The sequence below is a fragment of the Aptenodytes forsteri genome, unplaced genomic scaffold, assembly GCF_000699145.1.
Source record: "Aptenodytes forsteri isolate BGI_AS27 unplaced genomic scaffold, ASM69914v1 Scaffold241, whole genome shotgun sequence".
Lineage (NCBI taxonomy): Eukaryota > Metazoa > Chordata > Aves > Sphenisciformes > Spheniscidae > Aptenodytes > Aptenodytes forsteri.
The window spans coordinates 8,293,953-8,315,295 of NW_008795252.1; the positions used below are offsets into that span (position 1 = coordinate 8,293,953).

General features: G+C 39.2%; 2 protein-coding genes across 3 annotated transcripts in view; one reads left to right on the forward strand and one right to left on the reverse strand.

Annotated features, from left to right (window-relative positions):
• The window catches only part of GYS2 (glycogen synthase 2), a 49,467-nt gene extending 39,331 nt beyond the window's left edge, over positions 1–10,136 (forward strand). For both annotated transcript variants that reach the window (XM_009279020.2, XM_019471995.1), the window contains 8 exons: positions 121–180; positions 832–910; positions 1,554–1,667; positions 3,823–3,949; positions 5,577–5,672; positions 7,198–7,361; positions 8,535–8,615; positions 9,721–10,136. In XM_009279020.2, coding sequence (XP_009277295.1) covers positions 121–180; positions 832–910; positions 1,554–1,667; positions 3,823–3,949; positions 5,577–5,672; positions 7,198–7,361; positions 8,535–8,615; positions 9,721–9,942 — 943 coding nt within the window. In that variant the 3' untranslated portion in view covers positions 9,943–10,136. The remainder of the gene's footprint in view (positions 1–120; positions 181–831; positions 911–1,553; positions 1,668–3,822; positions 3,950–5,576; positions 5,673–7,197; positions 7,362–8,534; positions 8,616–9,720) is intronic.
• A 4,186-nt stretch (positions 10,137–14,322) lies between these two features.
• On the reverse strand, positions 14,323–20,431 carry SPX (spexin hormone). Its single transcript, XM_019471981.1, has 6 exons — positions 20,426–20,431; positions 19,419–19,499; positions 19,232–19,289; positions 17,740–17,802; positions 17,002–17,088; positions 14,323–14,381 (listed from the first exon to the last, which is right to left on the reverse strand). Exons 1-6 carry the CDS (start codon positions 20,429–20,431, stop codon positions 14,323–14,325), a joined length of 354 nt encoding a protein of 117 aa, XP_019327526.1.
• Positions 20,432–21,343: the final 912 nt, after the last annotated feature.

Here is a 21,343-nt window from a genome sequence, read left to right on the forward strand (position 1 = left end):
CGCCGGCTGTGTGGTGCTCAGTTGCCGGCTGAGGTTAAACCACAACAAGCAGAAATGTCTTTTATTCTGTCTTTGTCCTAGATTCTCCCGTTTTATACATATATTTATTTATTTTCCTAGGGACACTGCACAATCTGTGAAAGAAAAGTTTGGAAAGAAACTCTACAATGCCCTGTTAAAGTGAGTGTATAAGTTACTTTGCTCTGCCTCGCAGAGCCACATACTCAGCTGGCTTACCTGTGGTGTTTCTGTGCTTCTACTCTTCATGTTAGAAATTTTGACATCCATAGGAGGGACATAGGAGAAGGATATGGGGCCCTCTGTTCCATATACGGGTTACTTGTTCAATGGGCAAATCACAGAGAAAAAACTTAAAGGTACTAGCACCCCATTGTGGAAAGAATCTTAAGAGACATGGGGGATGTCTAAGTAACACAAAGGCTTACTCACTGTCAAAAATGAGCTACCTCAGCTTAAAAAAGCACCAGAGACAAAGTAGTATGTATTAGTGGCTTAGTCATATCCTTTCAAAAGACAGTTGGAAGTGAATGACCCAAAGCACAGATGAGATGACTGGAACTTCAGCAAAAACAAGGTGTGTCTGAAAAACAGAAAAAAAGAGTTCTTTAGCATTTTTGGAAGCTAACTGGAAGGTCAGCAAGCATATGGGAGAACAAAATGTAGGAAATATAGAAGGGCCATGAAAACAAAGGGAAGATTCATGTTGACATCAGCAGACTTCAGATCAGACCTTGTTTGCTGTTTCTTCATTTTCTTTATACAACTGATAATAAGTCATTTGGTAAAATAGGCTCTGTATTGCCTCTGCAGAGGAGAAATTCCAGACTTGAACAAGATTCTTGACCGAGATGATATAACCATTATGAAAAGAGCCATCTTTTCAACTCAGGTCAGAAAATGTATTATTTACACAAACATCTAGTATAAATGATAAACATGACTACGTACAAGGATTGTGTATGACATATAGTGATAGGCATGCATTGATAAAAAAAATTTTAAGCAAATATACTTCTCATCGGTAACATTTAAAGATCAGCTGTGAGCGTTTTTAACGAGAGTATGACCCAAACTAATTTTTCTGGGGAATCCATAGATATTCCCCCAGTCACATGCAGGACACCAAAATTCCTAATTCTTTTCTTCTGCACTAAGTGTGAACTTTGCATTGTTCCTGAAGCCTGGATTCTTCCATTTTTATTAAATATGTAAAATCAATCTCTGAAGGAGACATAACGTATTGACTAAGAACCTTTAATGGTAGGCCTTTCTAAAAGTTGGTACAAATACATTTATTTTGAGGTAAATGAAACACGTCCTGTGACAGATTTTATGGTCTCATTTGTGGCCTTAGTTATATAGAAGACATTATATGACCATAACTTTCCTTTCTTACCTTGAAATGAAAGGGTAAGAACCTATCCACGTCAATGACAAAATCTCCCACTGTCTTCCACTAACCTTAGAAAATGGTAACAGGACTCTTTGCCGACAGTTTTGTCTGGCTTATGCATTGCCTTTTCTCTCTTTAGCGACACTGTCTGCCTCCAGTGACCACTCACAACATGATTGACGATGGCAATGATCCAATCCTCAATACCATCCGACGCATTGGCCTTTTCAATAACCGGACAGACAGAGTAAAGGTACATTCTGCCATTTTCATTTTAGATATAAAATGGAATTTCTTTAAACAGTCTGGATCATTAGCATGGGGCGTGCAGTCAAATTCTTGATAGGCAGTATTGTACTAATAGAGTACTTCTTCATTCTTCCTCCCTTTCCAGGAATAACAACTAGTCACTTCACAGATACCCTCAGTTGCTGTTTAACCAAGTTAATTTCAAGTTAGAAATCTGATGTTAGGGAATTGTTTTCATTGCTGCCTCCTGTACTGAATGAGGAGCTACTAATCCTGAAATCCAGAAAGTGCCACAGGTCATTTGCACCCAGATGTAAAACTCTGTAATAGATTCATTTGCTTAAAACTGGAGGTCCAGAGTTAGAGCACAGACATTTCTGGAGTTCATCGCTTAAGAACAGCACCCTGACACTCAGCTTTTGCTGTAGAAGGTAACCAAGGCTTTGATCCTGAGCAGAAATACTTCCTGTTCATGCTGTGCTTATGTTTACATCAATCGTTGAAGCTAAATGTATGTAAATAAAGCCTTTCCTTACTTCCACGTGTATCTTGCCAGACCACAGAAATGATCAGCTCCCACTTTCACAAGTCTGCCAAAGCTTTTTTTGGTCTGGCAATCTCTGACATTCTCTCTGTTAACTATGACTCTCTCATCATCTAGCTATACAAAGTAGAACCTAAAATTGCAAATTCTTCCTCTTCCAAACATTTTCTTTAAAGTCAGATCCCTAGTATATCTGACAATGACATATTGCTTGTTCTCAGTGTTTTGGCTTTTGAACCCATGATGATAACTGAGTAAACATTTTTCCTCAATTGCCTAGTTGCTTCTCCCTGGCTTAACATGCTCTCTGCTAAGTGTGTGTCTCCAGTGAGCTCTGAGAGCATAATATGGTAATAATATAGTCGATGTAACAAAAGTAGAGTGGAACGATGCACTGTATATAAATGTAATAAAAAATTCCTCAGAATTAACTGCTTGAAGTCATTAGAAAGCAGATAGCATATAGCACTGCAGACACCTCTTCCTGCTTCTCAGCAGACTTGATTGGCTAGGTATCTGTCAAGTTTGTACAAAACTGTCATTACCACTGGAAAATTACCTGCTGCATGAACAGGCTTAATACTTAATAAGGTGAATGTCATGGACAAAAATTCTGTAAACTTCAAATGGAAAGTCATTTTGAGAGATGTATGACACATCCATGCAGACAGAGTTGGCATGTGAAAAATAGCCTCAGCAATGCCAATGGAAAACCTTATTTAATTCACCGGGATCAAATAAGCTTGCATAATGAGTTTACAGCCCATTTACTGGTTGAATATATTAATGTGTTGATTTACTCAAGTGAGTAGCGTGACTATATTATTAAGAAAGGATAAAAGCATATCCTTGACAGGGAATAATGGCTGCAGTATTTTTATGTGGGGGAAAAACGCCCAGAGAAGGTTAAACCCTTCCCTCACACTTCTTCCTCCCAAAGCTGACCGGACAGCATACACAAGGCACTTCTCTACTTAGCAGTGGAATATGGGGCAGCGACCCCAAGCCCTGCAGGGTCATGCAGATGAATTAGCTTGGGTCCTGAAAGTGGGACATTAGCCTAAGTTAATAAGCTTTGTCTTTGAGCAAGATTAGTTAGCTTAGGCACAGGATTGTGATGATGGGGCTGTAATATGTCTGGTTTCAAAATTCTCTCAGTTCTTGAGAGATCCATTGAGTACCATAAGCATTCCTATTTTTCAGTTGGGTGCTGTGAAGCTCAGAAGTGCTGTATCCTCCTGAGGCCTCCTCTGGAACGAGACATCCCAATACTCTGTATCTTGGTACAACAGACCAAGAGAACCAATTTAATGTTGCTAAATGCCACAGCCTCAGGCATAATTCTCAATGCACATGGTCTTCCTTGATCAACAAGGATAAAGCTGAAGACCTGTCCAGAAAAAGGGTTCATTATCGTACTATTTCCAGGACAAGACTGCACACAGGCAGGATACGTTTTAGTGTGGGAAGTGAATTAGATAACAGATGGGCAAAGGAGGTGTTACCCAGATACTTAGGAAAAGACCAGAGTGAAGAAATTGTTTAAGCTGATTGATAATTAAAATGTATTGATGATGGTTTTCTTTCACCTCTAATGTAAGTTTTGAATATCCAGGTGATCCTACATCCAGAGTTTCTTTCTTCGACAAGCCCATTGCTGCCCTTGGACTATGAGGAGTTTGTTAGAGGCTGCCACCTTGGTGTATTTCCATCATACTATGAACCCTGGGGTTACACTCCAGGTAGGCAATCTGTACGCTTAACCAGTATCGAAAGATGAATACCCATTCTGTTGATGCAGAATAGCTTTGCAGCCAATTTCTTCTGGAGTGCTGAAAAAACTCTTTTGGCTCTGTTTCCTCTACAGTGCAAAGGTCTTACTGCTGGCAAAATTTGGGGGCCAGGTGGTATAAAATGGCATCTACTGACTGACAACTACTCACATTTGTCCCTGCGCTGGACCCTTTCCCATACTAACATGTAATCTTTTGATTTTCTGTGGCTTTAGAACAAAAAATCATTTTTTAAGCTTAATTCTTAAGTTGGTTCAAGGATTTTAAAAGAAGATTTAAAGGAATATACGTATTGAAAAAAGTAGGGCGAGAAATGTGATGCTACCAGCCGACATACTTCAGTGGATTTAGTTCAAGATAACAATAAAGTTTGATAGAATTATGTAACACCATATCTAAGATATTTACCACAAATACATGCAGTGGTAGAGAATCTCACAGAATTAAATGGAAATTTCTAAGGATACAGAGAACATGTACTTTCTGACTTAAAAAAATTGGACCAGATTCACAAAAGGCACATAACACCTGATGAAATCAGTGCAAACTATGAATTTGAATACCTATGAAGATCAAAGCCTAGGTGCCTGGGGTTTTTATGTCCTCCAAAATACCTTCTGTAGTCTTGAAACACATCTGAAAGTTGGGGGGCCCCTCCGAAGAGCATTTGTTGTAAGACAATGAATCAGAACAGAAATTTTGCAAATTTAGTCATTCTCCAGAGCTATTTCTCTCCAAGTAAGAGAGCTATTCAGTTCCAAGTAAGACAACTGTCTTGCATTCCAGCAATTTCTCTTCCTGTTCTAATCTCAGCTAAGGTATAAAGTGTGACAGCCAGGGATGATTTTGAAGTGCACATTAAAGTAAACCTGGTCAGAAAAGTTGGACTGGTACTTAGAAGTTTTGAGGAAAGCTGTGATTTACACTAGTTAAAAGGGTAGTTTCTCTCCTTTACTAATGCAAAAGTGATTCTTTGTTGATACCCATTTAATTCTCCCAGAAACAAAAAGTGATTTTTTTTAAGGTAGATTTATAGCTCTATTTTATAGACACCAGTTTTATTGTCATATGAATGAAGGCCATGTAGATGGCTTTCAGCATTTCAAAGACTAGAGTATTTACTTTATCTGCATGCTGTCTTAATATCAAAATACAAAGTTTAACATGCTCCGGCACTTAAGAGATTCAGTTTTGTAAATAGTTGTGAACAACTAATGAACATATGTGTACAACAGGCTTCAATTTAAAATTAAAAACAACCAGTCCAGACCGTATAGCGGGGTTCTCTGTTTCAACACTGGACTCCCAGAAAGTTTTCAGTTTAGCTGCTGGGAAACACAAAGATATGTTCACAAAAACAGTGCGAAATTTTCTCTTTAAAATTTCTTTTTCTTTCTTTCTTTTTTCTTTTTCTCCAAATCCACAACAAAGCATAATAGTTTTCACTTGACATTTTCAGAGCAGCTCTAGTGTTATGGGACCTTCTGTCTGCCTGTTTCTTTTTCTTTTTTCTCTCAAGGTGAAACCATTCAAAGCATATTGCCCTGAAACGCTTCTTGTCTGTTTCTTTCGGCAGCTGAATGTACTGTGATGGGCATTCCCAGTGTAACCACAAACCTTTCTGGATTCGGCTGTTTCATGCAGGAACATGTTGCTGACCCAGCGGCTTATGGTAAATTTTTTAACACCATATCAAAATACCGCCTCTGAGTTATGAAAGCAAAAAGCACAGCAACAGTGCTGTTACTCCTCAATTTCGTGCTTTCACTAGTGCAATGGAGTTCATTGCGGGAATATATTCAGATCTCTGAATATCTCGTTATGTTGAACAAGCCATTTAAACTTTCATGTTTACCCAAAGCCTCTCCAGGTTCTCTCTCTTTTGTCTCCCATTAACCTTTTGTCTGCTTTATACTTCCAAACTCAGCACTCCTCATACTACTCTGGAGTCTCCCAGCACTTCCCTTTAATGCCTCTGGTTACAGTGTAACACTTTGAGCCCTTCAAAAGAAGCAGTGAAAATCTGCTTCTCTTTGAATAGTCCAAGAAGGATGTACTGGGACTTTGAGGCCTGTGAAACTTGCCCCCACCAAACAAAGAGTAAATTATCAAGTACACTAAAAAATAAACCTGTGAAAATAAAAGGAACCTACTTACAAATACGAATCTGCTCATAAAGGTTTAGAAATGGTGCATGACTGGAGTGTGGTGAGGAGGAGGGTAGCCAGCTCCTGATGTGTGAAGACAATATTGAAAATGTGCCCAGCGTAGGGCCTCTTTCTAAGTACCTTGGCTTGTCTGCACAATCAGGCAATGACAGCTCCACACTAGTACTAGCTATGCCCTGACCTAGGGGCAGGGGTAGAGCCAGTTGCAAAATATAGCTACACCTGCCTGAGTTGACATGTCTTTGACCTTCAGAAAGGTCACAGACCGAGAACACAGGTCACTTGCTCTTCTCTGCCAAAACATAGACGTGAGCATTGACATAACTTACTGTACATTCCTAGGGGACACTGGGCACTTCAGTTAAGGTAGTTGTGTGGCTGTCTTGTCCATTAAGATAGCTGAGGTCTAGTACCCTCTTCTTCCCAACACCCTGGTGTAGGGAAGGTGGCAAGAATAAAGTATTGATCTCAACAAACTACACAGAGACAAACTTTACCTCGGCCCTCTCTCTGCCAGAATTGTATATCGACTAATGTATGTGAGTTAGCTATCTCTATGGAAACACTTGTATTTCTACAGAAAACACAGCCTCTCGCCTACAGGCTGATTCTGACCATCCACACTTCTAATTTCTACTGAAAATTGGAAAGCACTAGATTTTTTTTTTTTAAGCAGTCAGTATTTTAAAAATTATGGGAGATAAAACCTATATGTCTTTATCCAGAAACTCCTAAATCCTTTTGGACATACTTACACAACAACAACAAAACCTCTGAGTTTTGAATAATTTGCTGAATTTCAGCCTGAAAGGTAAAGAAAATTAAAATAAAAAATGCATATTTCTCTGCAGCTTTCCATTCCATCAGAATAGTAACAAATGTTCCAGTTATAGCTGCCTTCTGACATTAAAAAGAACATATAATACATGTAATGTTTGTAAGACTATGTGACAGAAGGTAGAATAGAAATATAAGAGGTCAGATCCCATTTTCAGTTCCACTCATCTTCACCTTTTTTCTGTCCTTCAGGCATCTACATAGTTGACAGGAGGTTCCGCTCACCTGATGACTCATGCAACCAGCTGACTCAGTTCCTGTACGGATTTTGTCAGCAGTCCCGTCGCCAGAGGATCATCCAAAGAAACCGAACCGAGAGGCTCTCAGATCTGTTGGACTGGCGATACCTAGGCAGGGTGTGTGAAACTATGTGATAGAGGTATTAAAAATTCCAGACACGCAGGTCTAACTAGCAGTCTTCAGCATCATGCTACAATGCAAGGAGGCATCCCTGTTCTGAAAAGCACCCCTCAAAGGTGCTAAAGGCAAAGCCTGCCTTTACATTTCAGTGTAATGCTTCCATTCTCCAGTGGTAAGGAGAGACATGACTTAACTGAATAGGTTAGAGCAGAAGCCAGTCACACTGAGGTCTTTGTACTCCTGGTACTAAAGACAATGTAAAAAGCTTGTGTCTTTGACAACGCTGGAAACCCTACACTAAGTAGGATTTGTGCTCCAAAGTCATCTGGATTTTTTCAAAAATCCTACCTGTTATTCCTAAAATGCTGCTGCGCCTTGTGGCTCCTCAACACTCCTAAACTACCTCTGTGCCTTAAAGGCAAAATAGTGTTTTTAATTTGACATAGAAAACACTGCGGTACCACCTACTAAAAAGACAGTAGCAAAGCAGTATTCTCAAGTCCACAGGATCAAAGAAGTGGATGTACATATATCAGTTTTGTAACTGTTTTGGACCTTGTCCTGCTCTGATGTCTGTGTGAGAACCTTTCTGTTTATATGGTTCCCAACACAGCATAAGACCCTGACACAACAAGCTATTTTTTCCGTGCATGTGATGGAGACTTGTGATTATAATGGATCCACAAATATTTTTGCCAAATTCTTAACTACCAGACCTCAGTAAACTCATAAATGTTACTTCTCTGTAACTGTTACACATGCTTCCTGCGCAAGGGTGAGTCCAAAGTTTATGCGTATACACATGTACACTTAAAGATGTAAATTCTCCTGGTTAAAAAAGAGCCAGTTCTATCTTGAGGGATAAAGAATACCTACCACTCAATAAGAACTACACTGACTGAGACAAGTGCTGGTTTCCATCTTGATACATCTTAGTCTTACAGAAAATTTATTCAGCCTCTGTTCCAGACTCTACTTCAGTGTGAATCTAATACGAATGGCTCACTACTTCATAACAGCCTTATCAGTTGGATCCTCCTTAGCTGAAAACATATTTAGCCTTTGTTCAGCATCATCATTTAGAAGATATTCATTTTATGTTCCTTTTTTCCTGCTTAAATCTACCCAAGACTTCCTTGACTTGTAAAGGTTTCTCTTTTGTGTTGCAGTATTACATACATGCCAGACACCTGGCCCTCAGCAGAACATTCCCAGATAAATTTGAGATGGAACCAAGTGCTCCACCAAAGGTAAAGCCTGCTTTTGGAGACGAGTTCATCTGCATTTTAGCTGCTTTACAAAGAGAGAGAGAAAGTGTGTGAGTGTGTGTGTGTGTGTGTGTGTGACAGAAAGAGTAAGAAGAGAGTTAGCAAGTTTTGTTTTAACTGAAGGGAAGTAGGAACTCATAGTTAAAAGCTCAACAAGTTATAGACCCAAGCTCCAGTCAGGAGTTGTAATAGTATCAGATGCAAACACTAGGGGTACCAGGTGCAATACAGGAACAGTTCTTCAGGTAATTTAGAGTGACCTGGGTGGAACTATGCCACTTTAAACCAGCTGAGGAACTGGCCCTTGAAATTCCTATTAGAAGAGTGGCAGCTTCTAATTTTGCTTCTGACAAATGCCATGGAGATGCTCTGCACAAACAAATAGAAGGGAAGCTGGGAAAGGATGTTCTAGGGAAAGCAAGGCAAGGTATTGCCTTCATCTAAACATGGTATGTGAGGAGGAGGCTGTGGCTGGAACTGCAAGGGGTCAGTTTAAAGGCACACCTTCAAACAGTTCTTGCATAGTGCACGTTAGCACCAATTTGAGAAGGGAGGCTGCTCAGATCCAGTGTAAGAACCATGTTATTTGAAACCAAACCTTCAGACACGTCCAGAGAGCAACTCATTTTTTAAATAAGAAGGAGAAAGGAGGCTCAGGCCAAAACCCCTTGCTTGGTTCTGGTTTTGCAGATATTGACACTATAACTAGAAAACTGTTTTAAAACTTCAGACTGAATTCTGAATTTCAATGAGCATATTCTGACTACAGAGTACAGAAGGATTTTGTGTTGTGTTGATGGTTTTAAGGCTCAATAAAGATAGTCATATTTTGCAAAAAGCAGTGCTGGAAGGGCAGCATATTGTTTATGGCACAGGCTAAAGATCACTGCCATACAAGCATGTACTTACTGGCAGAGAAGGACTGAGGAGATCTGGGCTCAAGGGAGTTTAATTTTAGAGTGCAGAGCAGGTCTAGCTTACATCCCACCATTGGTTTCCTTTGAAGTGTCGATAGCCTTAAATTGCTGTATGCAACCAATTGAGGAACACTGTGATAATATATACAACTTGCTTCTCTCTCTGCCAGACGGAAGGTTTCAGGTACCCCAGGCCTTCATCAGTGCCACCATCACCTTCTGTCTCTCAGCATTCCAGCCCTCACCATAGCGAAGGTGAAGATGAAGATGAGGATGAAAGATATGATGAGGATGAGGAAGCCGAAAGGGATAGACAAAACATCAAGTCTCCCTTTTCCCTTGGAGTATTGCCACAAGGAAAAAAGAAGCAGTATGGAGAATACAGGAACTGAATTCATTGCTCTCACCCTGGCAGGGTCTCTCCATCCATTCAACAGTTTCTCCTGTAGGCTTGGCAAGCTTTTTGTTAAGGGCAGTGTGATATAATTAGGGGAATCTTAAATGTTACTTGAGCTACACTGTTGGAAAGCCTAATATTATTTCACCTTGAAAGTAGTTTAAATGACAATTCTTCTGTGCCCCTTTGAGGTAGAAGAGATTTCTCAAGCTTAATAAACCTAGAGAATGTGACAATCCCCTCAGGAGCTTATACAAACTGCAGATAATACCTTTGTCTACATAATCACCTATATTAATCATAGTCTATGCTGATAGCTCCATTATGGGTGTCCCAAATGAATTCCTGCTTCATTTATGTTCCCCCTTTTCCCCTCCTAAACTAATATGAACTTTAAGCCAGAGCTCAAAAAATTTAGAGAAAAAAGTGTTACACTGGGAAACCTTGGCAGGGTTAAAAAAGATACACTGAAAAGAAAATGTTCTTTCTTTTTCCTTATGCTGTTTATTGTAAGCTTACATAATTTAAAACATTTTTTTACAGCACGCAGAAGTGTCTTGATCCAGTGGTAAAACATACTTCCTGTGGAACAATATAAAGTCTTATGCAGTGGGCATTTGAATTTTAGAGACAAGTGAAGTCATCTTTCTGAAGTCATTTAGACCCACAATAAACAGCAGACCGTTTATTTCTGATTCCTCTGGTATGTCTCTTTTATTGTTTTCATCTTCTCTTAGATTCTAAGTTTGTTAACAAACTAGTTTGGGAGGAAATTAATGTGACTTGGCTAAAGAGAATGACAAAATTTCCTTAAGTAACACCTTCCCCTGCAGACAAACCTATATGCCATAGAGTAATGTGACAACATTCAAAGATGAGTAACTCTAGTTCTTCCAATTGCCCCACTAGTCCGTGGTCTATTTCACTTCTAGAAGAGACCTAATCGTAACAAATAATGCTAAAAGAATTCCAAGAACACATCTGCCCCACAGACATAATTTCGAAAAGCACCTGAAACTTCAAAGTGCTTGGGGAGTAATTGAACCTCACGACAAGAACTGGACATTTCATTTGCCTTACAGAAAGCTTTCAAAAGCATTTCAATTCCTAGAGATGCAGTGAGTGCCTGAACATGCTCTTCAGAAGTAGATCTTGACATGAAGACATTAGGAAGGAGATTCATCTCTTATTTTAGAAGTTTGTGCATCAAGAATTTCTCATGCTGTTCAAGAAAAGACATTTCCAGAAATTGATTCAGCCTGTTCTTCAGCAGGTAGGACGATGTAGCCTTTGGAGGTATTTACCTTCACTGTCAATCCCAGGGGGAGCCTAGATGTCCAACTTTGATTAGACACCTACCTTTCAAACACTTAACCAACGTTTCATGACATGGTTCTTACTAGAGGCCATATAGAATAAAAGTGATTAGGTGCCTATTTGTATTTTTGGCCACCTAAAATCAGTTTTAAAATTGGACTTTCATTCTTAAGCTGATTTGGATACCTGAAAGAATAACTATTCTCAGAAGACAGGTTCAGGGTTTTATGGCAGAAACTTAACTGGATTTAAAAGGAGTCACTATTTTTAAGCCATTTTAAAAGTAATTAAAACAATGAGTAGGGATTTTTCATATGAAAGTGGTGAAAGCGAAGATACTGCAAATATTTTCCTTCGTACAGTTTACTAAGTGGAGAACAACTGCATTTTGTGCGTTCAGAAATGTATATTCTTCCCCAAAGTGCTTTTAATCAAAGTTCCCTTGCAGAGTCAAAGAATGAAATGGCTGAGAGCCCCAACAAAAGAACATTTAAAGGGCATATTGATTGAAAGTTAATGTTCTCTTAAAAAAAAAAAAAAATCAAGAAATCTGACATTATTGCTTGTATTTCAATGCACTGTTGTACGGAAGAAAAGCATTTCACCCCAAATTCCCTGTCATCAAAATTGCATTAGCGTCATCTGAGAGTGATCCAGCACTTCCTTTGTTGCCTAAAAATGTTCTAGTAGCCACAGGCTGGTGAACATCTGTTTATCATCATTCCAGACCCAGCTTCATTGCAGTGCTGAAAGATGTGATCACTACACATGTATTGTAAATATTTCTAAATGATAGAGGCACAGCACAGATAATATCGAAAGTGGAAAGGTTTTGCTAGGGTTGCGTTAAGACAGCTACACTTGTTCTTTCTGGACAAGTCCCAGAGGAGAAAAATAAGCAACATGTATGATCCAGGTTGCAGGTTGTCTTAGATGTGTTTATGGTGTTTGAGTTCCTTGGGAAGAGCAGAGAGCTGGCATGACACCTTGCACAAATCCAGCTGTGTTTGTTTCAGCACGCTCACATGCTTTGAGCACCTGCCTGGTGACAGAAAGTGCACAACTTTTGAGATATGACTAATGTGAACACTGTGCCCATTCTTCTCAGAAATGGTCCCACAGTGGCCAGTGACCTCTGGCTCATGCCTCTAGGCTTATTTTGGTTCTGCCTTGAACGTTAGGACTCGCTGTCAGTAGCAAGGTGATCTAACTACAGCAGAACATTTCTGCCTTTTGAATTTGCAGTGTTAGAGGGAATGGCTTTTCATTCAGTCAAGGTGACAGATTGCCTAACTTAAATGTCACACATTTCTAACAGTTACTGATATCTGACAAGCTTGGTAGCAGCTATCTGTAACATAAGCGATTATCTGCTAGATTTAAAATATTAGGGTTTCACAAACAGCTCACCAACAAGGCAGAACGTTTATTCTGTTTCATGATATTTGTAAAGAATTGTTTAAGCTAGTGAGTTTAGATCAGGAATATATACAAAAATCAGTCAACTGGGAATGTGATTAGTACAGGTTTTGTACCTCTGGGGCATTTAGAGGCGTATGAATTTCATGATACTAATAAAACAAAGGGTGTATAAGCCTTCTACTTTTTGTCTGAGCACTGACTAATCATACTGTAAAATATGCTGAAAAATAACTTAGATGCTCCTGAGATATTCAGAGTATGCTTGAAACAAAGAGCAATTAAATTAATGAAAAGATTCTGGTGGACACCATTGGTCTTTAGATAAAGTTAATCATGAATGCATTCTGTCATACAACATATACCGCTATTGAAAGATACATTAGTGCTTAAAAATGAACAAACAAGGACATTTTGATTTCTCCAGTTATGTTCCTCCATGAAATTGTATAGATGATAAACAATTACTAAAAGTGCCTATAGCCCCATGGTAGGAATTAATTCCTCTGTTCCTTCAGCTGTGTTTCTTTGTGTCAAGGAGAAGCAACATTATAGTTAGCGTGAGTTAACAAAATTAATTAGCAGCGTCATGAGAAAGATCAGAGGAAAGTAGCATTAAAAGATGAAGAGCACAACTAGGGTTAAAGGTTAACAAAATAAAACATAGTTGCTTGGACACAAGAATCATATGACTACTTTTTAATTACATGAGAACTACAGAGGGCTTTCCAGTAGGACCACAAAACTACATAAATAATGTTAAATATATCCTTATCAGCATGGAATGATAATTAACTGATTTATGTATAATTCCAGTTTTGCAACTCAAAAAACAGGCCAACAAAAAAGTACAATAATGATGCAATTAATATTCTGTGTGCCTGTTGTCATGCGTGACACTAGCTTTGTACCTAGTACGCCACCACTAGCTCCAGCAGTACTACACCTCCTGACAACAGTAGTGGCTGTATGACATGGTCATTAATGAGGCCCTGATCCTTTAAGACCTATCCCCATACTATCTTTATGTGATGAGACTTGCTTAGTAGGATTGTTCAGAGTATATATTTCCGCATGCGTGTAGCTGGGGCAGCACTGAGGTCTAAGTAAGTGCTGTTGCCTATTCTCTGTGGTGACAGATACCTGCAAAAAAAAAAAATCACCTGCTTTGCAGTCAAAGACAGCTGGATTGTTTTAATATCTCACTGACTTTATTGACCATCAGCAACTTACAGGGCCAGCAGTGAAGTGGTGAAGGAATCTACCTTTATCAGAAATAAAGAGGCTTCAATATGCATCTGAGTGGAAGGTGGTAAAAGGTTTCCCAAAGACTATTGAAAAATTGTTTTTAATGGAGTAGTTGTCCAAAAAGACAGTTTTAATCATCTTTTCAGGTAAGGTGGAACAGTGTATTTTAATTTTTGGGTGGGACATACAAAATGGTCTAAACAAGGCAGGAACTTTACTAATAATTTCCTTATCTAAACTAGTAACTTTTAATCAATTTGCATTCAAAATGTTGCAATGAGTATATACGTCACCCTTTGGGAACTTAAGTGAGGATGGATGAAATACTCTGTTTACACAAATCATGATTTCAGGGTATATGCGTACAGATGTTAAAGAAATTTGAAATATTTCACCAATTTGATAGATTATCTGTCAAGTAGCCAGGGTGATCACTGTTTTCTTCTTCAACTGTAAGACAAGACACAATGGGGAAAAATAAGCTGTAGATAAAGGAAAGTTCAGTCAGCCAAAGTTTTCACGAGAGAGATGTGCCTCAGGCACAGGCCTAGTGTAATGTGACTGCTTAGCTAAGAGATGCAGGCATCTGTAGAAATAATCATATCTTCTCTCATTTTAAATGTAGGAATTTTTCTGTTTGCTGAAGGGCAAAGATACAAACCATGTCCTGAGGGATATCTTAGTACAAGCCACAAATTTTTCATGCAGAAGAAAATAATGTATTTGGTTTTTATTTGCACATTTCTCTCAGTCAAGAGGATTCTAAAATCACCTGAAAGTGATCTTCTGAAAGAATCATAGAATCATAGAATCATAGAGGTTGGAAAAGACCTCTAAGATCATCGAGTCCAACCGTCAACCCAACACCACCATGCCCACTAAACCATGTCCCTAAGCGCCTCAGCTATACGTCTTTTAAATACCTCCAGGGATGGGGACTCCACCACTTCCCTGGGCAGCCTGTTCCAATGTTTCACCACTCTTTCAGTAAAGAAATTTTTCCTTACATCCAATCTAAACCTCCCCTGGCGCAACTTGAGGCCATTTCCTCTCGTCCTATCGCTTGTTACTTGGGAGAAGAGACCGACACCCACAAGTGCAGGGCTTACCCAGGTTTGACTGTGTTGTTATTCCCTACTACAATGATGGCAGTGTTATTCCACATAGTATTTTTCAAACAAGCTGCCAGTTCTGCTTAGCTCTCTCAGATATGTCACCTTTTTTCTTAGGGGGCTGTTGCTGTCCACTGTCTCCTCTGGAACAGCAACAGCAGGCAGGAAAATACCACTAAAATTTATGAATCATGGACTTCAGAGGATTTCTCTTTTTGTTAGCACATAAATGATGCTTTCACTGATTTATGTTTAGAACTTCTCATATATTTTGTCCAAAGCACTATGCTCGTTTTTAATTCTGCCTTTCTCTCTCAGTCAAAATGCCACTGAATTTTTTTGGTTAGCAGAGTTCTGCCAGGGCAGGGAAGAGAGAGCTGAGCACAGAGCCCCAGCGCTACATGACGTACAGTGGGAGATTTTAGGAAGTGGAGAAGACAGGAGTGATTCCAGCATACCTACAGATACGCCAGGTAAATTCTGACAGGTGTCTCTCACACCTTCTTTTCATTTCAGGAAAGCTGCATACTTTAGATAACTAAGGAGAGGTGATATTGCAGCGATGGCAAGGAAGTTATTTGTTACACACTGTTGATGTCAAAGGTGATTAGGCAGTAACAGGCCTGTCTTACCACTCATCTATGTGGAAGGTACAAAACTACCTCATATTTTACTAGGGTTTTACTTCACATTTCCGAATTCAACTAAAGCACTTTTTCTTCCTGTCATGATGACAGAAATTGAGTCTGAATAAGGAACTCACAATCAGGACAATAAGAAACAAAGGTAGCTTCTAGCCACCTTCTGTTCCTCCCTGTCCTGAACCAAAGAGGGGAAGAGCGTAACTTAGACAAACTCCTGGGCTTGTATATGCTACAACAGCCTCCCCAGAACCCAGAGGCCAGAGCACAGCACAGACTCTCCACAGCACTGTAGGGTGTATCCTCTTTTTACAACCTCCCTGTCCCCAGCTCCATTTCTAAAAAATAGTTTATGTACCTGAAGAGGTGAAAGGTAGAAAGACAGAGGACATGGATAGCACAGATTCAGGGTCTCAGCCTGGTGAGCTGTATGTATGCATCAGATGATGAGGGGTTCAGGATAATGGCTTTGCAGGAAAGCTGGTCTAGGGAGGAAAGGTGAACTATAGCAGGGTGAGGGAGCTGGGGAACATAGGATAGGTGTCCTCATCTAAGGGGGTGCAATACGCGTGAAGGAGATGAGGAAACAGAAGTTATTTAAGCCTGACTCAGTAGCTGGGTTTTGCTGAGGGGTGTTGTGGAAGGGAGACGTGGGTTCTGAGGTTCTGAAGTGAGAAGTGGAAGCACGTAGCAGGTGGTGAGGAAGCAGGTGGTGAGGAGACAGAGATGGGAGGGTTAGACAATATCTCTGGGAGGCTGGGAACACATGAATGAACTACAGGATTCTTCAGGATATTTCAGGGCTCTGCCTCTAAATGTCATTGGGACACCTTGTCAGCTCTGCCAGCGACAGAGCTCTCAGGAGCCAGATGTGAATCCCTTTTTAGGGATTTTAGGCTTTTCAGGATTCTTTTAAGCCTTTCCACCAGGACATAAGAGCCAATGGAGGAATGAAAATTTCATAAGCAAACAATATTCTGCAGAAAAAGGAGTCCCAGTAGAGTTTTGTTTTGGAAAATTCAATTAAAAATAGCCATTCCCTTGAATATAAACCAATAAAAATCTGAAAAGCAAATTAAAAGCAGAATATACAAAAATTTACCTACTATCATTTATCTGATTCATGTTCTAATCTGTCTAAATGTGCACCCTAATGCAATACACTCTGTGTAAATGTATAGTCTAATACAATGCACTCTGTGGAATAATATCTCATTTCAAACCAGGCCTTTTAGATCAATTTACTAAATTGTTAGTAAATGAAATACTGATAAACTGCTTTTAAAAAAGTCAGGGTAAGACAAAATATGCATTTACCTTCTTCTTGTGCTTTCCGTAAGGAACTATGGAACAGTGCTGCAGCTTCAGAAAGAGATAAAGGATTTGTGTTTTGGCTGCGTGTTTCTAGAATTATAAAATCAGAGATGCATGATTTGTTAGTGTTTACTGGCATTTATTTATTTTGTTATTTGCTTTTTTACCTCTATAACTACAGACCCAAAGAAAAAAAAAATACTGTTGTCTCCTTTGCTCTGTAACACTCTGCTAAAAACCAGCCTGATAAATATCTAACACAGAAGAGACTAGCAATCTTTTTAAAAAGGAAGCTGTTTTAAAGTCCCTTAGAAGGTAAAAAGAACAGTTTCTTTTTTCATAGGTTCCTTACTTTGCTACAACATTGTTTCCTCCAGAAACATTGTCTAGCATGGATTAATGTTGTCTACTTTTGTCATTTGTCAGTTCAGCACAATTAATAACTTGATTTGGTTTTTTCCAGTGGAAAAAGAAAGTCAAAGGTACTGATGATAATCCCACTTAACAGCCAGGTCAGTCTGGAACATCATTTATGTAAATGAAGTCACACAGGTACACAAGAGAGGAAAGTCAGACAGTCTTTATCATGTGCTTTTTGCAATGAAGGAACTCACAAAAGGGAGTTTAATTGCTTCCTTGAATATAATTCCAGGAAAGCAAATCCCCTCCAGTTTCCACAGATTTCTCCCATAATTTGAGGAAAGACTGTTGTGTTACATACACCTGTGCACATGTACTTACCAAGCTGCATTCTGTCATACAGATCCTTTCGCTGGCTCTCATCTGAGATGAATCGACGTCCCTCTACAAAAGCAGTGGGAAAAGGGTGAAAACAACCTCCCAAATCTGTTGTAATTCCTACTTTACAAGCACTAAAGTAGTCTTTTGAAAATACAAAATTACAGCAATACTTCTACAAACATAAAATGGGAGGTATAAGTCCATCCCAGGGTCTTTCCAAATCAGCCATAGCCCATCCTGAATCGGAACACTCAAGGCATACTTTATTCGATAGAACTGGTGTTTCAGCACTTTTCATTCTTGTATTAACCTGCTGTAGGAACTGGACATAGGGAGGAATTTACTGTCTTTTCTTCACTCTTTCCTCAACTGCTGTACAGTCAAGAGCCTTAAATCTCTTTGCTGGACTATAAAATATTGCCTTTTAAAGGGATATTTCTATTTTAAAAAAGAAAAACACCCTAAAAAAAAATCACATTACTTCCTATGCATCAATAAGAATGATACACTGGTCAGTATAGAAGTAACACAGTGCATTATTCAGTTGGAAGATTTAAACAAAAGAAAAAAGGGCCAAATTATTTGCTTTTATGAATAGAAATAATTTTATTAATGTCACTAGAACTTCTTTCAGTTACACTTACAGTTGTTTGGAGCCTATATTTATTCTGTGTTGTTATTATTCGTATGATCTCACTTTTGCATTTTTCTCAGGATTGTGAGCTTCAATTTTTTTTTCATTTCAAGGAAGCTACTTTTTTTGCTGTCTTAATACCTACCCTACCTGATAGCTTTTAATTTTGAAACAACAATTCAGAATAGATTTTTTTTAAAAAAGAATAGTTCCATTAAATTTCGTGGGTTTGCATCAAAGGACAAAATCTCTCCTTGGCTCTAAATTTCATCATTATATTTAATGCTTCTTTAACTCTGAACTAACAATAGAAACTCAAAGGTCATTTGCACAACCTTAACACCACAATATTGATAACACTGACATCCAAGTTCTCCTTAGAAGAGGTTGCTTGTGGTCTTCATACCAGCTTTAATGCAAGATGCCTGTAAGAGGAATGTGTGTTCTCCTATTGCTTGAGAAGATGTTTTAATAAAGCCTGAGTGAGAATAAGGAATGATAACTATATCCAGTGTGTCTTAAACCCCCTTTAAGATTATTTCAGACAGGAAACTGCTTTTCCAATAGGTTTTGCAATCAAGCTTCAAACTCTCTACATTTTCAGTACTTTCGTTTACTTTTCTTCTTCCAACACTTGCTTTCTTCAATTTGATTTCTTTAAAAAATAATAATAATACTGGCAATGCCACTGTTCCAGAGGCAAGAAGAAATAACTATTAGCACATCCCTGCAGGCCTCAGAACTTCTACCTCCGCAAGATCCTCGGGGATTTACTGCTTGTGTGGAGCCAAGCAGATTAGGAATAATCCAGTGGTAGAGAAAGTTATCTCCTCAAAACAGAAAGAGCTTGGGACTTACGTGCACCCTTCAAATAGAGCATAGCCTGAGGAGTCCAGTTTCTCCTTTGGAAATGAGCCTTTATGCCAAAAAAGAGAAAAGAGACATGTCAATGTTGCATGCCATTACTAACTAGTACAAATACTTACATGGCACCAACCTGTGAGATACATGGATACTGCACATTCAGCCTGAGCGAGCTGTTTACCTGAGGTGTGCTCCAGGAGAAAGATATGAAGGACGCTGCCAAGAACAGTGCCATTGCAGATGCTGTCAGTTTACGCAGTCCCTGTGCACAATAAAGAACCACGAGGTACAGGAAAAGCCTTTCAGATCTGTAGATCCTCTCAACTTCAAATCTAAATGTGAGGGTATTTCCAGTCCCTCCTTCCTCCCTGTCTTGCTGCCAAACCTTCTCTTGCTCAGTGGCTATTTCAGCTTCAATACACAATGATCTGATGGGAGGATGAATGTTAAATCAAACGTACTTTCTTCTCTTTACTCATATTCATTATAAAGGTTCCATACCAGTGAGAACTGCCATCGAGGCAAGCACCTTTTGTGCTCCTATTTACAAGGACATTAGATCTTCCAGAAATGAGAATAATGTACAAACTAAGGGGGAAAGACGATATAAAGTATATCTTGATTTTACTAAACCTTGAATGATAGAGTTTAGACAACAAGCAAATGTAGGGGACTTGCCATTCCAAACAAACCAACCAACCAGGAGAGCGGGTCACTACTTCCTCAGAAAAAGAAAGTTTTTAAACTTAGCATCCTATTTGCATCAACCATAATTACACACATGTCACGAGAGAGGCTTGTTTGATTCTTGGAGTTTGTTCGCTGATGCAGCACATGCAAATGAAAGCATTGAGCATGAATCCTCTGTGAACAAGTTGCATCTCTGCTTGTTCGCACAGACCGTGTTGTTATTCATGCACTGATAACAGTGATGGACAACAGAGAGCATTTAACATTATGATTCACAGTAGTTTATTTCATCCTGTTTTTGAGAGCACATTATGCTATTAATGTTTTTTTAATGCAGTTGTTTCAAGCACACTGAATATAACTATGTGTATATTCCTCTCAGGTTATTTTTAAGTTAAAATTATTAAACACCCCTGCAGTTCCTAAATATTATACTCACATGAAAAAGCATAAATTGCAAACTAAATTTTTCCCACATACCAAAAGAGTCTCACTCACCTTCATACTTAGTTCAATGGCAAATCTTCAGTCTTCTTTCCTTGGGATAATGTGTCACAAGATCTCCTACAGGTTTGGGGGTCCCTTTTTAAATCTTCAGAGTGAAGGTACCCTCCCCTTCTGTGGCAGGGCGGAGGAGTCTAAAGGGATGTCTTGTCAGCCCTGTAGATGGAGAAGTAGAAGGTCTGATGACTCCTGAGGGAAACCTGTAGTCTTGCAGGAAGTCAGAGAAATGATTGAAAGATGGATACACTTGGAGATGCGCCCCATTAGCCTGGTGAATACCTTCTGAATACATCAGCATCAGCCCTCTGCGTTTGCAATACGTCACCTTCTTGCTAGATGATTGATAACCACAGCCAAAAGCAGGTATTAATATGGATGATGAGTGTTTACCTAGGATAATCTAACTTATATCAGATTGCTATCCATTGTGGGAGCTGGAAAAGTTAGTAAATTACTCTCCAGTCATAACATGCCAACATCAAGAAAAAGGTGACTTATCCAGTGTCGCTAGCTTGAGGTTATTCCTAGCGTACATTTAGAGGATGCAGTTTCTTGTTTGATTCGCTAAGGATCTCTTGCATCTAGTTTTCTTACACACAAGTAAAAATACAAAGCTGAATAAAAAAACCACCAAACCCCCCCCAACCCCTAATAGTCAGAAACACTATCCTGTCTCATGTGTTGGTTGGAGTAAAAGCCCAAATCATGGGCTTGAATAGGTCAAGCAGTGGAGCAGTAAACAGAAAAAAGGCAGGAAGCAGGAATCAGAGAAGCCATTTCCATAAGCTGCTTCTAAGTGATTGTTGGACTCATCACAGTCATGGATAGTGGGTTCGGTCCTCAGGCAAAGAGCTAATCATACTTGATGCCTAGCCTTGCTGGTTCTGTACCTAGGGTTTTTATCTCTCCTCC

Excerpts from the sequence above, each read along its gene's own strand:
- SPX (XM_019471981.1), bottom strand. Across the intron at positions 19,290-19,418 it reads TCTCCTGGAGCACACCTCAG|GCTCATTTCCAAAGGAGAAA; the intron begins GTAAACAGCTCG and ends TTTGGCATAAAG. Across the intron at positions 17,803-19,231 it reads GCTCTATTTGAAGGGTGCAC|AGGGACGTCGATTCATCTCA; the intron begins GTAAGTCCCAAG and ends CTGCTTTTGTAG.